Here is a 17,920-nt window from a genome sequence, read left to right as displayed (position 1 = left end):
GAGGAGGCGGCAGGCGGAGCAGAGGCGGGGAGGAGTCCGGCAGGGGAGGGGAGAGGAGGAGGAGGCTGCAGCAGCAACAACAACAACAGCAGCAGCAGCAGCAGCAGCAGCAGCAGCAGCAGCAGCAACAACAACAACAACAACAACAACAACAGAACCGGGAAAGATGCAGGATTAGGAGAGGTGCTGCTGAGGGCAGGAGAAAGGCCGTGTCAAAAACGGTTTCCCTTGGGAAAGGCTTAGGAGTTGGAGCCAAACAGCCCAGAGGAGATTTGCGCGGGGGAAAGAGCAACCTGTCTCAAATAAATTAGTCCTCCTTCCTCAAATGAGCAGAGATGAGAATAGGCATGCAGGTTTAAAGGTAAAGGTAAAGGGACCCCTGACTGTTAGGTCCAGTTGCAGATGACTCTGGGGTTGCGGCGCTCATCTCGCTTTATTGGCCGAGGGAGCCGGCATACAGCTTCCAGGTCATGTGGCCAGCATGACTAACCCGCTTCTGGAGAACCAGAGCAGCACACGGAAACGCCTTTTACCTTCCCGCCGGAGCAGTACCTATTTATCTACTTGCACTTGACATGCTTTCAAACTGCTAGGTGGGCAGGAGCTGGGACCGAACAACGGGAGCTCACCCCTTCGTGGGGATTCGAACCGCCGACCTTCTGATTGGCAAGCCCTAAACTCTGTGGTTTAGATTAGCAACAAATCCCGCTTTATTCAGTGTACTGTATACGGTACCACTGAAGGCTCCTCAGCATCTATCCCCTGATAATGCCCACCCAAGCATTATCTTTTTGTGTACGTATTACGATACAGAGTTATTTCCCGCCTTCGAATATTATTCAGGTGGGGTTTAAAACAGAAGAAATGAATAATGCCAAAACCAAAACAGAAAGCTGAAACAAAGCAAAAGGCAGCATTTTTACTTGAAAACAAAACAAAACAGCAGTCGAAAATTTCCCAAGTAAAACAGATAAAGTTTAAAAGCCTGGGAATTCAAAAAAGGTTATTCCTTGGTACCAGAAATACATTAGTGTGGGCACCTGGCAAGCTTCTCTGGGCAGAGTATTGCAAAGCTGAAATGTCACCATGGGAAAGGCCATCTCTGTGGTAGCCATCTGTTGTAATTGCAGAGGAACCTGGAAGATAAGAGTAAACAATGCAGTGGCTACTAGCCATGATGGCCACTGCTCTCTCTCTCTCTCTAAGGTGAGAGGCAACCGTGCTTCTGAATGCCAGCTGCTGGAAACTGCAGGAGGGGAGAGTGCTCTTGCTCTGGTCCTTGGGGATTTCCTGCAGGCACCTGGTTGGCCACTGTGAGAACAGGAGGCTGGACTAGATGGGCCCTTGGCCTGATCCAGCAGATGGCTCTTATGTTCTTAAGAGGCTGTGATGCTGCAATCCTGAGAGTGAACCCCAATGAAGAAGAAGAAGAAGAGGAGGAGGAGGAGGAGTAGTAGTTTGGATTTGATATCCCGCTTTATCACTACCTGAAGGAGTCTCAAAGAGGCTAACATTCTCCTTTCCCTTCCTCCCCCACAACAAACACTCTGTGAGGTGAGTGAGGCTGAGAGACTTCAGAGAAGTTTGACTAGCCCAAGGTCACCCAGCAGCTGTATGTGGAGGAGCGGGGACGCGAACCAGATTACGAGTCTACTGCTCTTAACCACTACACCACACTGGCTCTGGTTACCAATGCAATGGGTTTATGAGTAAGTTGTTATTCTAACGGTGGGTATGGTTGCCTCTCTAAAAAGAGTGCAACACTTGGCTGTTTTGCCATTTCATGAGGGTCTAAGGCAGGGGTCAGCAACCTTTTTCAGCCGTGGGCCGGTCCACCATCCCTAAGACCATGTGGTGGACTATATTTTGAAAAAAATAATGAACGAATTCCTATGCCCCACAAATAACCCAGAGATGTATTTTAAATAAAAGGACACATTCTACTCATGTAAAAACATGCTGATTCCTGGACCGTCCATGGGCCGGATTGAGAAGGTGATTGGGCTGCATCCGGCCCATGGGCCTGAGGTTGCCTACCCCTGGTCTAAGGAAGCACACTAAAAATCAGGGTGTGTTCGTTTTTTTAAAAAAATATTTACTATGAAGCAAAATGCATGTTAGTCCATTTCACATGGACTATCAGGACATGAATCAGCTCACTGCATGATCCTAATCCCATTGAAACCAATGTGCTGCATAAAGCCAGTCTATTAATGGGAAAGTACTATAGTAATTAAAATTCAGTATGTGCCTGGAAAGAAATTACTTTATCCCCACCCCACTCCAACAAAAAAGTGTTCATACCTGGGAGTCTAAACTTGTCAAGAGTAAAAACGTATTTGGAGAATTTGTGAATATACAATAATGTGGTTGATTCATTTGTGGATGGGATTGATGGCAATAACTCCTCCTGAACCACTTTGTTCTGTCAAATCAATGCCTACTGGGATCTCTTTCCATTTGTTTAGTGAATGATTTACAGTTGCTATGTTGAATGTTGATGGGGACATATGAATAATTACTTAGCCATTACTCCTTCACTGTTCCAGTTAAACTCATGGGCATAGCGGGGGGGGGGGCAGGGAGGCAGTTGCACCCCCCTAGATCAAGTACAACAATAGATATACTTAACAAACTGATCAATTACATCGGTTCTGTCCCCCCCCCCCCAAAGTCCATCCCCCCTAACAAAAATCCTGGCTACACCCATGGTTTAACGCCTGAGTTTGTCTATGCCTGGTGGCTCAGAGGGAAGGAGCAACTGAAAGGGAAACAGCAAATTGCAGGTTGAGTGGTGTTCTTGTGAAATATGTGTATGCTCTCCACAAAGCACAATTTCCTGTTAGATGCAGGCAGCGCCCCCTCCCCAATTTACTCGAGTTCGGAGAGGTTTGGCCGTGGCTCTGCAGGCACTGCTAGCAGCTGCTGTAACCATAGAGATAGGAAGTTTAGTTAGAGTGATAGAGCAGTGAAACCAAACATTCAGACTCCTTCTGAAGTTGTTTAATTCCAGGACAAAGAATTTGGAGCTGCCCATTGGAAAAATTCCGAACAGTTGTGAGCGGGCGGAAGGAAGGAAGGATGGATTTATGTCACAGTGGGTTTTTTAAAATGTGTTTTTGTGAGTTTAAAGCATTTGAAACTTTGCTCCACCAATGTCAATGCAATTATATTACGGGGTCTGTAGTCTGTGGTGGAAAGCGACTTCCAGGAGTCAATGAAAATCACCACTCTATCGCAGGCTAGAGGTAGGGATAAGGCAGTTCTCGGGTTGCACTTGCAGCCAAGGTCCGCGCAGGTACCGTAGTTCAAGCACCCCCGCTCGAGCGGATCCCCGGTCAGAACTGCCGTCACTTCCAGGCAGATGCGCTGCGCCTTCACCACGCGAAGCACGACCTGCCTCGCCGGAAAGAGCAGAAGCGTCTGCCTCTGCTGCGACCTGTTTTATGGGGAACAGGCTGGTCACGGTCCCGCTCCGGCCAGTCACACCAATGGGAAACCCAGTGTTTTCTCCGGGCGGTCTTTACCACCGCCACAAAATGGTGCCTAAAGTCAACGGAGGAGGCGGCTTCTGAACGCGTGAGTCTGTTGCCAAGCAGGGGAGGAAAAGGCGGAGCGGCGCTGAGGCGGCTCCTTCCGGGGCAAGAGAGGCCGTCGGGAAGCGGAGCGAGGCGCCATGGCGGTGATCCTGGAAACCACGCTGGGAGACCTGGTCATTGACTTGTACACGGAGGAGAGGCCGAGAGGTGAGAGGAAGCTCTGGCGTCCGCCAGGAGAAGGCCGAACAGGCTGCGGATGCCTTTCCGAGTATCCTTCTCCGGCGAGGCCTTCAGGAGCCGCAGTGGATTTTTCCCTCCCACGTTGCATTTCTGCTTTGCACTCGTTGGGTTTCAGCAGGACCGGTCTTGGGTATTGTGCCTCCAAGTGGCTCGACCTGCCTTCTCCCACCTCAGGGGGTGAGAGGGTGTCATCCAGATGTTTTGGACTAGAGCTCCCGTAGTCCATGTTGGCGGGGGCTGAAAGGAGTTGTGGCTCCCAAATTTAGAGGGCGCCAGGTCGGGAAAGGCCGGGCTAGACTGTGCAGTCTGGAAGCAAACCCCGCCACACACACACACAGCCCCAAGATCCTTTGCAGTGTTGTAGATACTGAGAGCAAAGCGTAGATCTTCTGGCAGTCTCTCTTGGGATATATATTTCTACAAGTACAGCTGCTTCCAGGACACAACTTTTGTTGATTCTTCAGGAGTCCTGCCAGGATTATTTTAGAAATGCAGTCTTTCTTTTGCTTTGTTTATTGGTTTTCCTTGATGCCTTAGTAGCTTGACACCCAAAGATTAGGCAACTGAAGTTTTTTCTAATTGCTTATCTATGCGATTAGGATAAAGACTGCAAGGTCTGGATTTGTTCATGTGAGAAGAGGCAGTCCTTGAGGTCCTGAACAATAGGGCTTGATAGGTCAAAACAAGCACTTTGAATTGATTACAGAAACTAATCAGTAGCTATTGCAATCTGGACAGAATTGGTGTAGGCTACTGTACTCAGACCTTCTGGTCACAGTTAGTAATCTGGCCGCTGAATTCTGCAACAGTGTAACTTCTGAACAGTTTTCAGAGGCAGCCCCGTGTATAAAGCATTGTAGTAGTTTAACCTGGAGGTTACCAGCATATAAATAATTGAAGCTAGATTATCTCTGTCCAGATAGAGTAGCAGCTAGGCCTCCAGCCAAAGCTGGTGGAAAATGCTGCACCATCCAGGCTATGTTTGCCTCCAGTGACAGCCGTGGTTCCAGAAGCATTCCTAAACTGCACACCTGCTCCTTTAAAGGGAGCGCAACCCCATTTAACATCTGAACATAATCTTTTTACTGTTGTTTTACTCAGGATGACTTCTTTATTCTGAAATTTCCATTAAGGGTTGACTAGAGTGACAACATTGGCACAGGGTTTGTTTCCACTAGCCTCTTAACTGCAGGCCTTGATGTGTTGTGGATTTTGTTGTTCTTACATGTAATGGAGGAACAGTGAAAGTTTCTTTTATTAAGCAAAACATGCAAACTGGTTCATTTGCTTTAAATTTCTTGCAGCTTGCCTGAATTTTCTGAAGCTCTGCAAAATCAAGTACTACAATTACTGCCTTATACATAATATACAAGTAAGTATTTGTTATGATTGATTTGTATTTGTCATGGTTTTTATTTTAACTGAACATTTAAATCATTGAACACTTTAAATGTTTTGTGCTATACAGTTGATAAAGAGAGTTCAACTTAGATCTAGGAGATCTGGGCAAATATACTCTTTCAAGCTGTGCACACTTTATGTACCCCTCAGCTCACTTCTTCACCTGTATATTGGAAATAATAGCCTTGCAGTCTGTGTCATACAGACGTTAGTGCAAAGCAATAAATGTTAATCAACCTATTTTTCTAAAACTCATCAACTGCCCTGTGATCTTTGGATAAAGGGTAGTATATAAATTTAATAAATAATAATAATAAACTAATAAATAAATAATAATAAACTATGGTGATGGGTAACGTTAAATAACTTTTTATATGTGCTTTGCATTCATTCAGAGAGATTTTATCATACAAACTGGAGACCCCCAGGGGACTGGCCGTGGAGGTGAATCAATTTTTTGGTGAGTTTAATTTAGATCTTAATTTATGTATGTATGCTTACCAGGAAGTGAGTCTCTTTGGACACTGTGGGACCTTTGCCCAAGTAAACATGCATTGGAACAGACAATTCATTGGGTAATTAAACCCAGCAGAAAGACCAATAGACCTTATCTGGACTTATGTGTTCTTCCCCCTCCAGTAATGCTGACAAATTTTGTGTTCAGCTGTCTAAAGAAGGGAAATTCCCTTGTATGGAACATTACTCTTTTAAAAATGGAAATGAATATTTTTCTCATCGCCGTGGCCAATCCAACAAGATTCACACCCCTCCTTTGAATACATGGAACTAGATGCATGCTTGATGGATCAAGGCAAATGTATTGTTTTTCTAAAAGCAGTTCTAAAAGCAGTTCGAAAAGCAGTTCGAAAAGCTTGTGAACATGGGTGTAGTTGCCCAATTAAGAGTTTCATAGGCACACAGAAAGCTCCTACATTATTTGATGTACCCTATTCATTTGAAAGGAGTATGTTTGCATCTTGCTCTCCTACTGAAACAAATAGTGATGATCTTAATAGAAGAGCTTTGCATGCATATTGGAGCATTTTAAACTGATTGCTGGACTGAGGCACTTATAATGAAGTTTAAAACACTAATTACCAGTATTACAAGCACCGCCAATAACTGATCATTTTCTATTCTTGTGGAGGAAAGATGTAAGTAGTAGACTATAACTTTTGTGTAGTTTTTTTGTCTGAATATTACCTTTGTGTGTTTCAGCAAATTGTATGGGGACCAAGCTAGATTTTTTGAAACAGAAAAAGTGCCAAGAATTAAACACAAGAAAAGGGGTACAGTGTCCATGGTGAACAATGGCAGTGATCAGCATGGATCTCAGGTCAGTCCACAGCACTGGAAGAGTCTTACAAGAAACTTGGGATAAGTGAAAGGAGAGATGCCACAAAGAATTAAAATAACGATTTGACTGGGCATAATCCATGCACATGATACAGATATGTTCTTAAAGAACATCTACTAACAAGACTTGCCACAACATTTAAAACTAATAGTTTTAACTAAAACATAGATTGGCATTGTGGATAAATAGAAGAGCATTGACTCTAAAAATCACAATAAAGCACATGCACAAAGTTTCTATACAGTACAGTATTGTCTTCCTTTTACTTGTTCACAATGTCAAGCAAGATGAGATAGATCTTAATCTTGCGGCAATTATGTAAATTTTAAAATGTGTTCCTAACCCCATTCAGAATATACCATGATTGATTGTATTGAAAGCTGCTGTTGATAGCAAACAGTCTCAAAGGAAACATCTTAAAATCCCTGGAGATTTCCACCATGCAGTTAACTCAAAATAGTTTGGGGTTTGTTTTTTTTAGTTTCTTATTACTACAGGAGACAACTTAGATTACCTGAATGGTGTACATACAGTCTTCGGTGAAGTAACAGAAGGCATGGATGTGTTGATGAAAATTAATGAAGCCTTCGTTGACAAGGATTTTGTTCCATATCAAGACATCAGGTTTGACTCTTATTTTGCTTTTATAGGCTACATTATATCAGAAAATCCCTGCTTGATCAGACCCAAAGGTCTTTCTAGTCCAGCATCCCCCTCAGGGGTCTGCCAGGTTCTTTTGAGAGGTCCACATGCAGGACATAGCAATCAATACCTGTTCCCAACTGCTGCATTCCAGTACCTTCTGATCAGTGGTATACCACCTCTGACACTGGAGGGTCCATTTGGCCTATCATGCCAAACGTTTTTGCTAGACCTAGCCTCAGGGAACTCGTTTTTCAAAGCCAATTGAACTAGTTACAATGACCATATTCAGAAGCAGTGAATTCCACAAAATAATGTATTTATTATTTATTTAATGTGTTTATATGCAGCTTTTCGTTGCCAAGTGACCTCAGTTGTGTACTACATGATGGTATTTTTCTTAACTTTGGGGGGGTCTGTTCTGAAATTGTTGCCAGTCAGTTGTATGACCATCGGCTCTTGGCTATTTTGGACGTGCTTTTAGTGCGACCGTCTTATGAACTGGCCAAAAATGATTTGCCTTCTTTTTTAGCCAAGAGAATATCTCTGCAGTCGTATGCTGCAGTAGGATCTGAACCTTCCTCCAACAAAAGCCAGCTCACATGCTTTTGGGAAACTCTGCAAGAGCCCTGCACTATACAGTGTTGCTCTGTTCATTGCCTGTCTGGCTGTGTGCCATACTTGACATACATACATTGCAACTGACCTGACTTTCTTACAGATTCTGATTAAGTGTGAGTGTATTTTACTGATGCATTTGTTGCCACAGTGCACACATATGCATGAAATTATCCTTTACTTTTACTGCAATTGTTGTCTAGGATAAACCATACAGTGATCTTGGATGATCCATTTGATGACCCTCCTGGTTTGGCAGTACCAGATCGTTCACCAGAGCCGACCAAGGAACAGTTGGATGTGAGTGTTGCTATTTAATTTCTTTTGATACTGGAGAGGGAGATAAGAAAATAGATAAACAAGGAATATTTACCACCATCACACAAACCCACAGTCCTTAATCATGGCGCATATTCAACAGATGCAAAGTGAAAAGAAGAGTAAAACAAAAAGAAAAAAGTGAACCTGAACTGGTGGAGATGGAAAGTTTACTACTGAAACAACAATCAAGCTGTGTCTTGACAGTGAGTCCTCTTCAAGGACAAGAGTAATGTGTGTTTTTCAGTTTCAGCAGAGTGCATTTTTTGGAGCTCTGACTCGCATGAGGAATGGTTCGCAGAGAGATATTCTCCCTCCACCTGCTGCTTTCCTCCCAATTCAATAAGCAATGTGATGAAAAAAGCATATCCTGAAAGGCATTCATCAATCTCTGATTAAACTATGTTAGACTGGAGCTAACATTTTGTGATGTGAAAGAATTTATATTTTCAAGGGCTAAAACATTCAAGCAGACAGGTTATTAAAATTGTTATTTATGGGTATACCTTCCATTTTTATTTGGAATTCTGGGCTGCACACACCCCAATGCCTGCAGAAACATGGAGGTGCAATATGTGAAATGTAAAAGATATATCTGTGTATTTTCCAAAGAAGGTATATGTCTGACCAAAGATAGGAAGGATAAGTGTCTTCACAGGCAAACAGGCATGTGTGCTATCCATGCCACATTATGTAGCTATGCCTTCTAAGGCACGGGTTTGTATGTCTGTGCTTCAGACATTAACATGGCAGGCAACTTTAGGTTTATAGATACACTGCTGCCTTGAACTTCAGAAATGGAACTACATCTACCCCCCCTCACCTGTCCAGGTTTTAAAAGGTGAAGAAAATGGGGAGAACAATTGGTGCATTCATTGTGGAATTGAGAAAAACAAGGGCCATCCTGTAACTCATACTAGAAGGAGAAAAATGCAAATTAACTGCTATAATTGTCATCAAGTTGTCACCAAGCATGTTCACGTGGTGGTTCACAATATAGATTATTCCTGATATATGTAAACCTGCATTTTGTTGAGTGTATAATTTCAATAAGGGTAAGCTACACAGTACAGTCGTACCTTGGAAGTTGAACAGAATCTGTTCTGGAGGTCCGTCTGACTTACAGAACATTCGGAAACCAAAGCACAGCTTCCAGTTGAATGCAGGAGCGTCCTGTAGCCAACGGGTTTCAATTGTTAGGGAGCCGATTTGTTCAGGAGCCAAGGCATTCAGGATCCAAGGTACGACTGTACTGTGGACAGGACTGTAACCAATCTCTTACGATTGAACTCACATCTATATAATGATTGTAAACTGCTTCTGTATGTCTTCCTGTGTATGTTTACAATTTGTGTTCAAGCAAATTGATACTTCTACAGTAAAGATAGTTTCAATTCAGCTATGCATTGAGTCACAAATGGATTGAAAAAAGCAACAATATGTACTCACTGGCTGTCTTTGTTTTATTTGTTTTAAATATAAGACAGAGTGGAAGAATAGGAGCTGATGAGGAGATTGATGACTTCAAAGGAAGGTCTGTTGATGAAGTGGAAGAAATTCTGGCAGAGAAAGAAGCAAAAACTAAGGCTATTCTTTTGGAAATGGTAAATATGTTCGATTATTTAACTCAAAGTCAGCCTTGCAGATACGCATGTGCTTTTTGTGAATAAAAATAATGTCATCAGGTATGATGACTACTTGGATTGTCTGTTGAATCTAGACGTAGGTTCAATTTTTTAAAAAATATATAATTATTGATCTTTCAATGGGCCGTAAAGATAAATCAGAAGGATTTTATGCATGCTTAAAAGTTTGTATATGTTAAATAATTACATGTCAAAACATGTATAAATGTGACTTGCCCGAGATTCTGTATAAAGTGGGACTAAAATCTCTCACATCACACTTGTATTCCAGGTTGGAGACTTGCCTGATGCAGATATCAAGCCTCCTGAAAATGTCTTGTTTGTTTGCAAACTTAATCCTGTGACAACAGATGAAGACCTTGAAATCATATTTTCCCGATTCGGGCCAATAAAAAGGTAATTATTAAAAATCGGCACAAGAAACAAAAAGTTTACAAGTAATTTTAAAACCCTTCCTTTCTGGGACTGATTGCTCTGCTTGGGTTTGTTTCAGTCATAAATCTTTTATTTCAGCCTTTGGCTATTTTAGAAATTTTAAAGACTTCAACAGCGGAGGCGGGTGCTGGTAGGTGGGAGTCGGGAATTTTTCTATGGCTGGAAGAAGGTGCTTGTTGGCTGCCCTCCCCTTCAGCATGTGTCCCCTAACAAAGTTTCTAGAACAAAATGCTTTACTTGTTTTTCAGTTGTGAAGTGATTCGAGATTGGAAGACAGGTGAATCCCTCTGCTATGCTTTCATCGAGTTTGAAAAGGTATGTGGCCTCGCAAATACTGTACCTACAGTTCATTTTATGTAGCATCTTTATAGGAGGGTAAAGCCTAAAGGTGTGTTCTACCTGTCTCTTATGAAATGGTTTTATAATGCTGCTAATAAAATTGCAAAGGAGGAGCAGCTTATGACTTTCAAAGCACCAGTACAACTCACCCACACCCAAAATCTTCTCAAACCTTCTGTTGTGAGTTTTAGGAAAGTATTTTCTGTTGGAACAATTCTGGTGTCTTGGATGGTGTATAATGCTCATCTGGGAAGATCCAAATGAGCTCTGCAGTAGGTTCATTTCTGTGGCTTCTGGGAAGTCACTGCCTCTCAGCTTTAGATCCCCATTCATAAAATACAGCTTACAGTGACCAGTCTCACTGGTTGTAAACGTTATATTCCCTAAACTTTCAGAAAGTCAGATCCTATTTGGGTGCCTGATTCCACAGTTGGTTATCCTGGGAGAATGTTGCTTGTGCTCCTTTCAATTCTGGTTTAGTTTATGTATTTAAGAAATCGAAAACGGCTTGACAGTTCTTAATGCATGGCAAGAACTAGGCACTTGATTTGTTTCTCTTAAATTAAGAGTAGTGTGGTGTGTAGGTTGCACAGGGCTGTGGCAGAAATGGTTTTGGATTCCTTGACCATACAGATAGATTAGTGCATTTTTGAATAACCACCGTGTAGAAACATTTGGGGTTTCATTATGCAAACTTGATACCAAACATTTAAGTTGAAACAAATCTACAATAATGGCTGACACAATATCACTGTGCCAGCACAACAGTTGGTGTTCCTCATCCGAAGCATGAGGACTTTATGGACTTTTAAGCTACTGGAATTTCCTTTTAAAAAAAAATTACAAAGTAAATACAGCAATACCAAACCATACATAAAGAATAATATAAATAAAAAGAATAAAAAGGAAAAACTGCAAAGAAAAGTAGACAGTAAAAGAATAAAGAACAGTATAATATTTCAATACAATAAACACTATTTTACAAAATAATAGTAATAGACTTCCATCACTCTCACAACACTTCATTTCACATTTCATATTTTATCTGTATTTCAGTATTATTTTCATCTTAATATATAGATGTACGTTTCCCCTTTTCCATTTACAAGGTCATTCTATACACAGCCAAATTTTTACATTAGAACCTTGTCTTTCTAAATAATCATTCAAGCACATTCATTCCTTCTTGACTGTATTCATTGGCTTTAGTCTTCTTATATCCGTCAATTTGACCAGTTCCAAATATTCACATACTGGAATTTCCTTTTCTCATTCATATACTGCCGTTGCAGGTTTATTTTTAAATGTTATTTTCTGATTTTAACTTTATATTTCTCCGAAACATGTACCAGGAAGAAGATTGTGAGAAAGCTTACTTTAAGATGGATAATGTTTTAATAGATGACAGGCGGATACATGTGGATTTTAGCCAGTCTGTTGCAAAGATTAAATGGAAAGGAAAAGGTAATTTATTTTACGCATTATATCTATAACTCTTTTATTATAACTATCAGTTCTCCTTTAGGAGAGCAGAAAAACATTAGCTTTTAATGCAGTCACATTCAGGTTTGTTAGTTATGCCAAACAACCATAAAATGTGATCTCTTCCCAGTTAGCATCCTATAAATACCCTGCTTCTCAAATTGGGTAGTGTATAGTATTTTGTGCTGATGAAGAATAAGGGCAAAGCAATCCAACCCTCTCCCTTACACCAGGCTGGTGGGAAGGCGTTAGAATGAACAGAGGTGCCCCTCCCTAGTTCTGTTAGCCAAGTCAGCTAGCCACTAAATATGCAGCCAATCAGGAAAGCCACTTGTGGGATCCCTAATGGTAGTAGCCAGTAGAAGCTGGGAGAACTGGGAGGTAATGAGCATTGAAAGTGAATGTTTCTCAAACTTTTTGAATTGACTACCTTTCTAAAAATCTATTTATTCTTCCTACTGAGAATCACAGACATGCCCAAACATTCAGAGCTTCTGTTAGGCAGATGACAATGTGGAGTTTCGGTGTGCAGCTTCACATATGCTCTGCTGTGCATGAGAATCTTTAGATCAAGGAAGAGAGACATTAATGATTGTTTTAGTAGGAGTCCTTCTTCCTCTCAATTCTTTCTTTTTGCTGAAAAATGAGGCATGTCCCACTGCTGTAGGTATTATAGGACATAAAAGTGAATAGTTCCTTCTTGCTAGCTTGGAACCTCAACTGTACAAAATATTTAGCCATTTGCATTTTGTGACCTTGAACCATGAGATGGCAGCACATAGCTAGAGATACTCATTTAAGCAGTGAGTTTTCCCTTTCCCCCACATTTTAAAAAGTTTTATATTATTTATTATTTTGACAATTCTAAATGTGGGGTATGGAGGTGACTAGTGATTTTTGTCCGGGTTACAAAACTGATACTGGATTTTCTCTAGAACAGGCATAGGCAAACTCTGCCCTCCAGATGTTTTGGGATTACAACTCCCATCATCCCTGACCACTGGTCCTGTTAGCTAAGGATGATGGGAGTCGTAGTCCCAAAACATCTGGAGGGCCGAGTTTGCCTATGCCTGCTCTAGAAAGAGTGTCTTGCTTGCATTCAAGATCAATGGCAGCTTATCTCTCTTCCTATAAACAGGTGGGAAGTATACTAAGGATGATTTCAAAGAATATGAAAAGGACCATGACAAAACTCCTAAATTAAGCTTGAAGGAGAAGGTGAAGCCAAAGCAAGAGTATCCTTTGCAACTAAATAATTGTATGTTATTTTTAAAAACTCCTATTTTACTATTTCTGAGTAAAACGCCTATAACCTGGATACATATGGTATATGTTTCTACCATAGTTTATTGGAATTATGCAGCAGGATTGCAAAAACATTTATTTTGGTAGATAGATTTTTATTACCTTGATGTCTAATAACTGTTTCTCAGACTAGTAGTTTTTGTATGGAAACTCCTTTGTGATATAACTTTGTGCATGTATAGTTGAAATTCATTTATTTAGTTAAAATCTTAGTTGAATTTAGAAATGTGGAAATCAGTTTTCAATTGGCGTTTCCAACTCCTTGACCAAAACAAAATAGCCCCAGCTAAATGTCTGTATTGGGCCACATTCCAGCTCTGTGGGCTTCAAAACAGAGCAGCTCCATCCTCAGGCTGTGGTTCGAATCAGAGTGGTTCACTTTTAAAAATGCATGTTTTCATATAGTGGGAACTCGGTGTGTTCTACTTGCCCTGCCAGTGCTGCCTCCCTCAGACTTGATTATGCTTGCCTGGATCATCTTACTGTACAATCTGGCTGAACCACATAATAAACCTATTACAGATGCTGTGACATGGAGTCTAACCATTATCTCTATGTGGAAATATCTTTTGACAGCTACCGTGCCATACTTGTGCCATTTGAATTGAGCCTTAGAATAGCTGTAAAATGGGGAGGGGGGAGAGATGGCATTTGTTTTTGTTATGCAGTTAAAATGATAATGTGCATTCACTGGCTTTGACCTTCCAGAAATGAATCCAGAAGTGCGCTTAAGTGAACCATTTTACTTTGTCATTTTATTCTCCTAGATCCAGTTCACTCACATTTTTGCCTGATAGTGCTGCAAGGTGTTACTCTGTTGGCCAACTTGTTTAAATGCAGCTTCTTCAATCAGGTTTCTCTCTTGCCTTTTGGCTAACCCTAATATCAGTCTCCCAAGCCTTCCTTAACAGACTGCTCTAGCTCAAGATATGACCTTGTATTGGAGGAGGAAGAGGATGACATCAAAACAAGTCACAGGCACTCTGATAAAAAGAAGAAGAAACGCCACCATTCAGATGATACCGATGAGGATGAGAAGAGGTCCAAAAAGTCTAAGGTGATGGGCTCTTCTCCCTTCAGTTGAATGATGTGTTGCTGCTTCAGGGAAATATTGGATCAGATGCATGGAATGTTCTCATCACACTTCAATCAACACCCAGTAGATATATTGTGAAATGTTCTAACATTGTCCAGTTCTTGGGGCTACATAATCTCAGCCCAAAGTCAGCTCCTGATTTTGCTACTTTCATATATATGTTAACCTTTCCCCACGTCATCTCACTGACCATTTATACTTATTCCTTATTGGCCCCACATGTAGCCTTGCTACTTCTACAGAACTCTTACTGGTTTCTCCCAGCCCTTCAGCTGTCCTACAGAGATGCCCTTGGTCTCTACCTTCTTCCTTTCAAGAGCTCTATGCAATCCTTTCTATTTGAAAGCTTCAGCCACCTAGATGCCAGCCTTCCTTGCATGCCAAACTGGAGCATATTTGGGTCAGAGTGTTCCTGCTGCTGCCACATACAGTTCACAGTGCTCCACAGTTGCTGCATAAGTTAGCACATTGGTTGCACAATTATATTGTTGAGATTTTCTTCATAAGCCACCCTTTTAGAAGATTTCTGTATGATACCAGTCCTCTTGTTTCTTCTCTTTTTAGAGAAAGTGAGCAAGTGGGCATTTGCATGTCAAAGAATGTGAATTGTTCAACAGTGTTAGGACCGAAGTCCATGTCTCCACAATGCATTCCCCATCTCCAGAGTGGCAATATCCATCTATATCAGGTTATTAGCCAGAAGAGCCAGATCATGGGTGGTAAACCTATGACCCTCCAGATTATTCTGGACTACAAATCTCATTATCCCTGACTATTGACTATGCTAGTTAGGATTGATGGGCATTGGGTGTCCCCCCCAAAATCTAGACTTCACCAGGTTGGTGAAGCCTGCCATACAGCCTAAACAGACTACACAAAATCAGGCCTTTTTCAATTGATTCATTTTCTCAGCTCAGGATCAGCTTCCCCCTGTCTTTTAGGAGAGTAATTTACATTTTTTTCCAGCATAGATACAATTTGTCATTTAGCTAAATAATAGGGGGTTTGTGGCCCTCCAGATGTTGCTCGACTCCCAGCTCCCATCAGTCCTAGTCAAGATAGCCAATGGTCAGGAATAATAGTTGTTACCAACCAGTTTCTGCAGGGCCACAGGTTCACCACTCAGGATCTACCTCCTCTGGTCCGGTGGCATCAGAAATGGGTTCAGATGGTAGTTTTCACAGTTAGTGACGGTGCAGCTGCTGCAAACTCTGGTCCAGGTGAAAGGAAGCTGATGCTGGTGCAGGTAGCATACTTGCAGAAATAAATGCTCTGGATCTGATTGCACTTCTCTTTTAAGGAGCAAGTTAATACAGCAGCTTTTCTTCTGGGCTGGTGTGTTCTTTGCTGCCACATTTATCTTTGCTGCTGCTTCTCTTCTTTTGCTTTCTGGTTCATGAGTTTAAGCTTTATCTGCTTTTCCCATTCCAGCACTTCACTTTCTGCTCTCATATCCCAATATATTCTTTCCATGACCTTGGCTCCTACAGCTGCACCATTCTCAGCTGCCTGAAGGTCTCCTGCCTCAAACAATTCCGCCCTTGCTTTCTTATCCTGGATGTTTCCTGTATGATTTATTGATACCATCTCTTTCTATGTCATTTTTCAAAACCAAGCAAGTTAAATAAAATAGTAGTGGACTTCATTTGTTTTAAAAGGAAGGGCATTGAATAATACAGTGTTGCACAACAGCATCAAAAGTTCAGAGCACACATGTCACAAAATATAATTGATATATATTACATTTCTTGATCCTGTAAAACATGCTTACTTTCCTTACTTGCTTGATTTTTGGAATCAGGCTTAGATTTTTCACTTTTGTTGGACTGAAGCAAAGCAAAGGGAAGGGCTTTTATGTAAGCATACAAAGCCTGTGAAACATGCATGCTTTCCTCATCCATTATTTATACAAGTTATGTTGGTTGAATATATTTTACTAATGACAACATTTGGGGGTGGAGTAGAGATAACAGATATGGTGAATTTATTATTAGGAAACTACATTCTTGTATAAGGAAGGGAGAGTTTAAAGTTTTGAAAATTGCCCATGATAAATTTTGTTTCTGTATTCTTTTGCTAAAGCAAGTGGTCTTTGCTGCAGAAACCCAACTTTACAAGGTTCAAAAAACAGGTGATTGAAGCAACCACTTTAATTCAGCCACACATTGCTGATAATAGGTTGTATCCAAAGATGGTTTGAGAGGAAGGCTGTTCATGCAACTGATCTTTTGCCACAGCCCCAAAAAAGAATGCTGTAGGCTCTGAATGCATTTACATCTGATTCTGAATTATGTCATTGCAAGCTTGTGTACTCTTCTCAAATTAATTTGTGTCATTCCTACCCCTTTCTAATCCTTACAACTCTCTGTACATTTCATCACATTTCTTAAAGCAGGACCTTGACCGAAGGCAGAAAGAAGAGAAAAGAAAAAACGAAAAGCGAGAGAGGCGGCGCAGCCGTAGCCGTAGCCAGTCTTGGGACAGAGATGACCGATACCGAAAGTCAAAGGACAAATACCATGAGGAAAAGAGGAAAGCCAGAAGCCCTAAGAAACCCAGAGAGAAGGAGAAGTCCAAGTACAGATGAATGAGGATTAAGAAAAACAAACTTCCCCCAGTGCTTTTCTGCCATTGAGACCTACAACCACTCCCCAAAGACCCTCCAGGCTTCCTTTTTGACTTTTGTTCCTGGGGTTCTATAGGATGACATCCTATAATGTGGGATTTAATAGAATTTTGACTGTATTGTGGGCAGGGGGGTGTTAAAGCATTTTGTTTTCAGTTTACAGCGGAATGGTGATGAGACCACCACATTATTTGATTTATTACAAACACCACCCACTAAAAAGGAACCTTAGTAATGTTAGCTGTTAACGGTAGAGGGCATACTTAAAACATTATTTTTGTCAGCTCTGAAGAGTTACTTGATTCATCATTAATTTCCTACTTTGTTATCTTTTCTGTATAGGAAACTGCATGCAACTGAAGGGTATGTCATTATGTGTGACTGAAGTGGGCTTTATTTTGCCATGGAAACTTGCTTCCAGTTGGGGCTTCCTGCTACATGTACTGAAGTAGTGTGGTGTGTCTTAATTACACATGCTGTATACACAGTTGGTACATCCAGTTCCTAAACAGAACTGATATCCAAGTAGAGACTTCGTCATGTGCAAAGTAGCTCTAAATTCCTTTGGTTGTGTGAGGCCTTCACTAAAAGGCCATCTTTTACAATACACGTTTCATAATTGTTTGTTTTTTAATACCTACGCGCTTCTCCCTGAAGCTGTTTTCTATATGCAGAGATCTAGATTCATTGCAGGAAGTAGTCTCTCCACTTTGTAGTTATTGCAAGGCAAGCAATAAGCAAGCTCCACATGAGAATTGAAGTTTCTGTATGTTACTTTAGAGGGTATGAGAAAAGAATCCTTTCTTCAGAAGCCAACAACAGAATTGGAGAAGGTACAATATCTCATTTGAGAAGATGTAGCAGTGAAAACAGAGA

General features: G+C 41.2%; 1 protein-coding gene across 1 annotated transcript; it reads left to right on the top strand.

The window, feature by feature from the left end:
* The first annotated feature begins 3,276 nt into the window (after positions 1-3,276).
* PPIL4 (peptidylprolyl isomerase like 4) lies at positions 3,277-17,013 on the top strand. Its single transcript, XM_035108780.2, has 13 exons — positions 3,277-3,746; positions 5,084-5,151; positions 5,576-5,640; positions 6,399-6,516; positions 7,019-7,161; positions 8,001-8,097; positions 9,603-9,719; positions 10,033-10,157; positions 10,445-10,511; positions 11,888-11,999; positions 13,156-13,252; positions 14,244-14,379; positions 16,814-17,013. Exons 1-13 carry the CDS (start codon positions 3,677-3,679, stop codon positions 17,003-17,005), a joined length of 1,407 nt encoding a protein of 468 aa, XP_034964671.2. The 5' UTR covers positions 3,277-3,676; the 3' UTR covers positions 17,006-17,013.
* Positions 17,014-17,920: the final 907 nt, after the last annotated feature.

This window comes from Zootoca vivipara, chromosome 3, assembly GCF_963506605.1.
Source record: "Zootoca vivipara chromosome 3, rZooViv1.1, whole genome shotgun sequence".
Lineage (NCBI taxonomy): Eukaryota > Metazoa > Chordata > Lepidosauria > Squamata > Lacertidae > Zootoca > Zootoca vivipara.
Note: the sequence above shows the minus strand (reverse complement) of the source record. Positions and strands in the feature narration are given on the sequence as shown.